Source organism: Rhagoletis pomonella, unplaced genomic scaffold (genome assembly GCF_013731165.1).
Source record: "Rhagoletis pomonella isolate Grant_MI unplaced genomic scaffold, Rhpom_1.0 Rhpom_scaffold_00006, whole genome shotgun sequence".
Classification (NCBI taxonomy): domain Eukaryota; kingdom Metazoa; phylum Arthropoda; class Insecta; order Diptera; family Tephritidae; genus Rhagoletis; species Rhagoletis pomonella.
Genome location: NW_023458560.1, coordinates 6,647,903 through 6,655,238, shown reverse-complemented (window position 1 = coordinate 6,655,238; position 7,336 = coordinate 6,647,903). Strand labels below are relative to the sequence as shown.

The window sequence follows — 7,336 nt, the reverse complement described above, 5'->3', positions numbered from 1 at the left end:
GAGAGCTTAGTAAATTGGCCAGGAGTAGAAAACGTTTAAGTGTAGTCTTTCGAATATATTTTGACATACAATATTATTTAGGAAATTCGTCTACAGATTGTCTAAAGAGGCGTTTGTAGACCTGCCGTCCGCCACACAAAACCTGTTGCAGCGATGCTTGCGAGCCAAATCTTAATAAAAGTATTTTAAAACTATCAACAGATTTTCGATTTTGTTCTCAGAGATCGTGCCAACTGAGTATTGGGATTTTCTTCTGAAATTAATTAACATTGTTTAAAATTAGTGTCTAGCCAACAAAAAGTAAGAAAACAAACGCAAAATCATACTTTTTTCACAATTTCCTAATACTTCGCTACATACAGTATAGAAAGCAAGATTCTGTTCGACCGAAAACTCGATACTCAACTAAAATTTCGACAAGGTTACATAGCTCATAATATGAATGCAGCACATAATAAGGGCCAAAGTTTTACAATAGAGTCGAATTATAGGTAAAGATAGTAATCTTTTATAGCTTTCTCCCTTCTCGAAATACGCTTTCGAACCAAGCGTATTCATATCGTCGTTTAAAGTGGAAAACCGCGTATCAACAAAATGCAAAACCGCGTATCAGCAAAATGCAAAACCGCGTATGAGAAGTTGTAGAAAGTATTTTCTGGAGTGTAGAAACACTCATATTTCAAAACGGTTCTCTTTTTTATAAAGTAATCGCATATCTGCCTAGTATATTTCAGGACGAATGGATCAGGATTGAGCCAAGAGCTTGTGTGAGCAAATCCAATTGTTGGCAGCCAGTGTCAGTTACGCGGTTTTGCAGAATCACTATACGCGGTTTTGTACTTTAAACGACGATATATGTATTCATAAATATATATTTAAATACATACTTACATTTCTCATTGATGCCCGCATTTTCGTTTGGATCGTGGACCAATCCACAAAACCGTTCCTTGTTCCTTTCAATCAAGTTCGAGATTTTTTCATTGTGCTCTTCGCTGCTGATCTCTAAAGCTGAAAAATAATTAAATGTGGGAAACTTGATATACTTATACATACTAAATATATATTTATATGTATACATATTTATATATAGCACATTATGCCCATCATAGTGCAGCGAGCCGCAGGGGGAGGTGCGGTTGGCGCGGGAGAGCGAGCATTGCGCACCCGCCAAGTTATGCACTCGCAAAATTAAAACTTAAATAAGTACATATATTTATTTTCCAATATCCAATAAATCCGGAAATATCAAATAATTATTTATTTTATTTTATTAGTAATAATTTGTATCAATTTAAATAATTCAGTATCATACGTACATGCTAGGTATGTTAATTTTTCAACTTTTTCCGATCGCGGGATTTCCGGGATGGCGTTGTTACAATCCCGGGATCCCGGGATTAGTCCCGGAATTTAGATATTCATTACTTTTCAACAACTTAAATCGAAAAAATTGCTTCTATATTGTTTTAGAAGCTCTCAAGGTACATTGAACAGGTAGTATCAGTAGAGCAGCTGATTTGATTTATTTTCAAATTATTTGGTCTCGAAAATGTCAAATATTTTTAATTTTTTCTCACAAAAATTCTGAATTGTTAAAATCCATTTGCATGTGAAACCTTTTTCCATACAAAACAAGCGATTGAATAGCAGCTTTTGGAACGTTCGCCCAACTCAGCAGCACAACCGCTGATTACTGGCCCTTGTAAAGGATGGATCAATGCTTCGAGAAGCAAACAAATTTACTAGGAAAGAAAGTTGCAACAATTTTTATTTTTTCCAATTTCAATTTTTTATTTTTATAATTTTTTGTATTTCACATGGCAAGCTTTGATTTAGAAGAAAAAATTCAGAACAGTTTTTGACACTTTCGATACCAGAAGCAACAACAAAATACACGCAAATGTTGTTTTTGCTCTACTGATACTACCTGTTTAATGTGCCTTGGAAGCTCTCCTACCATGAAATAAATAATAAATAAATGGGTTTGAAGCCATGGTACAATAATTACAGGTATTGTATTAAAAAATATCATTGTTGCCCACACTAAAACGTTTACTGCTGGAAATATCCCTTTTTCCATGCCCCGCGTATTTTTTTTTTAACAAACCATCTTACAGAGAACTTATTCAATTTGCAAAAGCCGGAAAAAAGTTTTTGCTTTTAAATGAATTCAAAATTTGTATGGCTCACTTCATTTCAAAAGTTCTTTTGTTTTGAAAAATTATAAAAATTTAATTGAGCGAAAATAAAAAGCAAAGCCAAATAAAAGTAAAGAATCAACATTGTACTGCGTCAAAAGGTTTATTCGCGTATTGATAGTTTTTGATAACCATCAGATTTTCCTGTTCGCGTACACAAAAATCCAGCAAAGTAAACAGCTGATCAAAGTCAACTGTTTTCAATTTATGAAAATATGGAAATTCATTTTAGATTTATTATTATGATTTTCAAGTTTGAAATAAATTATTAGAACTGCAAATGTATCGGAAGAAAGCAAATACTCATTTAATCATGTTTGCTTAGCAAATTGCTTTAGGAAAACTTTTAATTTATATTCTTTTCATGTTTTCTGTTTTATGCTTTTGTATGTAAACAAAATTTCGATCAGCTGTACTAAAAACTTGCAAGTTTTTGCTTGTTTTGCGTTCGTGTACTTTTGCTAACATTTCTCTTTTCGAGAGAGAACAGATAAAAAATTCATAAGAATTTTGCTGTTGAGAGTTTTCTGCTGGAAGAATACGCGAATACCCCTAAAATGAAAACAAGGGAGCATTCTACGTTGCATTGAATTTTTTAATAATTTTTGGAATTAATCATATCTTTGAAACTACAAAGTCCTTCAAAATAAATCCTGCGGTCAGAGAGAAAAAATAAAAACGCCAAAAAATTGCTTCACAAAACTCTCTAGGAAGACAATACCTGTAATTATTGTACCATGGTTTGAAACCTACTTTTTTATTTGAAGTGTCGTTTTTATTTTTTCTCTCTGACCGCAGGATTTATTTTGAAGGACTTTGTAGTTTCAAAAATATGATTAATTCCAAAGATTATTAAAAAATTCAATGCAATGTAGAATACAAATATGGGTAACAAATGCAATAGGAAATTTCTTTAGTTTGAAAAAATTTAAATTTTTTGGATTCACCAGGACGAATAGGTGATTTTTACGCTGACAAAGTTAGAACATTTTCAATATTTACCAGCCCTTCTGCACTAGAAACTTGAATATGTTTAAATTCTACAGGGTTTCCTCATTAATTTTATACCCAAACTTCTTCTCTAAGCACATTTCTCTGAATTTTCAAAATCATTTTTGAATTACTGAAGTCAGAGTAAAAAACTAAAAACGCAATTTTAAAATTTACTATCGCGCGGTGTTATATGTACGATGAGTTAGACATTTATAATAAAATATTAATTATTAAATAAAAAAAGAAATATAGCCAATACTGGTCAAGAAAAGAAGTTTCTATTATCGCCATAAGTGCAAATTACAAATCCCGAAAATCCCGGGATTACTTACCAAAAATCCCGGGATTTTCGGGACCTTAAAAAGTCCGGGATCCCGGGATTAACATTCCTAGTACATACATATATATATATTTTTTAACAAAACTGAACAAACAAGCTTATTCAATGTGTTACAAAGAACCACTAAACATAAATTCGGCGCGCACATAGCACTGTGGGTAATAGCGTAGCCGAGATATTAGCTTCGTTCCCCACGCTTTCCGGGCTGGTCCGGTAATTAGAGAGTAAAAATAAGTTACTCTCTCACAAGTGTCAAAAATGTGCCAACACGTGCCAAAAGTGCCCAGAGCGTGAGGAATGCAAAAAACCACATTTCGTGCCCGGAATCAACATATCAGCTCTAAACAATGATTTACGTGTATTTATCTTATATGGCTAATAAAACTACCAAATAGCTACATTTTCTGAAAATTCTGTGATATTTTCCACTTTTGTTTTTATAAAATTTGCTTTCGGATTTAAACAACAACAGCAGTTATTTCAAATTGCCCTTTTGCACATTTGTGCCCGGAAAAAAAGTCCGGGCTGTTTCGTGCACAAAGAAGAAGATATTTACGATCCAAAAGTGGAACGTATTCGCTCTCTATTACCCATTTTTCTAGCGTGAGGAACGCTTTCTGGGCTGCTTTGAGCACCCGTGGGTACCCGCGGGCTCGTGTGGAACAAACGTATTGGTACGGCTAGAGCTGGTACTTTGAAGCGCGACCGAAGGTCGCCTACTCGAAAAGGAGTTGTGCACGCAAAAATATTGCATATGGCGTGCCACAATTTTGAAAACTTAAATCATAATTATTTTAATTATTGGTACTCAAAATAGTTTTTAAGAAATGTTGTTAGTTTTTATGATTTAAAGGTGCCGCCAGGAGTTAAGATCGTAATAAGAATAATGTTCGGATGTATTTTCTACAGATAACTTTTGAGATATTTATTTAAAAAAGTTATTTTCCGTTCCCGGATTCGTAATACTGGGGTTTTAAAATGCCTCTATTTGATACCCCTTTTTACGAGATAATTTGATAATTACCTCCCAAGTGTCCGTAAACTGGAAAATTACCGTAACAATCACGGTTGCCACTTCATAAAAATGTTGTGTACCACAATATCCAAGTAAAAAGGCCCAAAATAAAATAAAATTCACAATTTTTTGCCGTCCACCAAAAATATATATATATATTTTTATAATATTAAAAGTTAACCAAAATTGCAATATTGCCAATTTGTGTAAAGAATTAATTTTTCTCTACGTATTTGTTTGAATTTGTGCATATACAGGCAGTGTCAAATATTAGTGTACACCTTGTTCTAATACAGGGTGGGCTAAATAAGACCTATTTATTTTTTAATATTATTTTCTTTCCGCATGTTATAGTTACGAAGTAAGTAAAGTAAAAAGGCCCAAAATAAAATAAAATTCACAATTTTTTGCCGTCCACCAAAAATATATATATATTTTTTTATAATATTAAAAGTTAACCAAAATTGCAATATTGCCAATTTGTGTAAAGAATTAATTTTTCTCTACGTTTGTTTGAATTTGTGCATATACAGGCAGTGTCAAATATTAGTGTACACCTTGTTCTAATACAGGGTGGGCTAAATAAGACCTATTTATTTTTTAGTATTATTTTCTTTCCGCATGTTATAGTTAATCTCTAGGAATATCATAATGGGTCTTATTGGGCCCACCCTGTATAATATTCACAATTATTTCGATGAAAAATTTTTTACATTAATTCCACAGGTTTACAAAAAAAAGTTTCCACATATTGAACCAAACCTCTATATCCCTATGTCATTCGACGCCCTGAACACGAATCCGAGGCCTGTTAGTCTCCATCCCGTCAGGTTTGAGGTCATTTGAAGGTGGAAATTCTAAAATATCAACGGTAAGTTTTAGCAACTTGAAACTCGCACTTTGTTTTACTAAAATTGAACGGGCTACAAAACTGCATAAAAAAATTTTTTAGAAATTCTGAATACAAATTTTGATATATATGGTTCATATTATAGAATGAACTATATTTTCATAAATTAATGAAAAAAAGTGTTTCATTAAAATGATTGTTAATATTATGTTAGAACATTTGACACTGGCTGTACATTACGGTGGTCCAAAAATGCATGTGAAAACGTAAAGTCGGAATTTTTATTCTCCCCATTGGATTGTTCTATACCGAAGAAATAGACCCCAATATTTTTCCATGTATTTTATATGGGTAAAAAACAACTTTTCGTAGAAATGGTATAGAATTCCCAAAATTCAACATTTTTCCATCGGAAACTCTGTTTATCTGCAGGAGATTCCCATTAATAATACCCAATTGTTTAGTTAACCATTTTTTCCTCGCAACTATAATTTATATGTCTGCCAAAAACCCACAAAATCCCCGAAAAATGCCATATGGGGAACAATAAAAAATCGTTAGTATTAAAAAATGGTTAAATAAACAATTGGGTATTATTATTGAAAGTTTCCTGAAGAGAACCAAGGTTTTCCGATCGAAAAATATAGATTCTCAAGAATTCTATACCTTTTCTATGAAATATTGTTTTTCTGCCATAGAAATATACATGAAAAACTTTGAGCGCTTTGAGCGACCTCTAAATATTTTTAGATTTAAAAAAAAATAGAGGTATACTTTTTTTCAATCCAGGGGGTGAGAGCATTACAATTCCGACTTTACTGTTTTTGGATCACCCTACTGTTAATACCCTGCAGGAAACCGCGGACTAGAGAATAAATTTTCTAGTTCCGTACTAGATAGTTATCGCCAAAAACGAACCAGTCCTATAGTAACTAGATCCCCACCAGTTTAAAAGCAGCGAAATGTGGTACTTTTAAATACTGTTTAATTTAACTTTTTCCATTAGAAATCTATTCCTAAATAGGACGAATTTGGAACTGGTTCAGAACTATAGAAAAAGGAATGCAGAACGAACTAGATCCTATTCGCGGAATTTAGAACTAATTCGGAACTATCGAGAAAAGGTATGCTGCGGGGGGCTTGTTTACTTTACATATATATGTGTTTTCCGGCTTTTTCGTTCAAATACGCTTCGATTCTGCACTTCGCAAATACTTTTTCATAGCTTGGTAATACAAAAGAAAAATTTGTGTTAACATTTTAACATCTTGGGATCCTTGGGAATCTAACCAATAACAGCAAACACCCCTGCAAACACAGCTACAGCCATAGGTATGTAAACGTACATTTCTTACAATCATTCAAACAAATTTAATTTCAGATTGAAAACACATTTCTTTGAAAATAATATAAAATCGCATACACGGAAAACCAAATGGATTAGATTGAAAAATAATGATACTTTTTTGTTCGTCTGTCGATTTTAGAACTGGTTCGGAACTATAGAATTTAGTACTAGTTCTGAACTATCGAAAAAGAGATGCAGCGGGGGGCAATTGACACTTCCTACACTGAGGGAAATAATGCATAGTAAAAATGAATACTTTATATTTGATTATCGTTTAAAAATCTTCGTATTTAAAAATAATATTTTCATACAAAATTTATTAAGCACGTATTTGACTGTTCACATCTGAGTATGTTTATGTAAGTGTACATACGCACACCAAGCATGCAGAGCGCCGCTCTGAGAGCGGGGACAACACACACATACATACATAGTACAAATCGTGTGCTGTGGTGTTGATGGATATTCAACATTTGAAAGCAAATTTATATGCCTGGGTGTAGCTGAGTGCGCAAAGATGCTTGCCACAAGTTGTTGATATCCGGAGATTGTCGGGTTCGAATTCCACTGCAGGCAACATGCAAATTAA

General features: G+C 33.0%; 1 protein-coding gene across 1 annotated transcript in view; it reads right to left on the bottom strand.

Annotated features, from left to right (window-relative positions):
* LOC118740346 (ATP-binding cassette sub-family G member 1) overlaps window positions 1-7,336 on the bottom strand; it is a 48,278-nt gene that overhangs the window by 9,684 nt on the left and 31,258 nt on the right. The window contains 1 exon segment of the mRNA XM_036471840.1: window positions 892-1,011. Coding sequence (XP_036327733.1) covers window positions 892-1,011 — 120 coding nt within the window.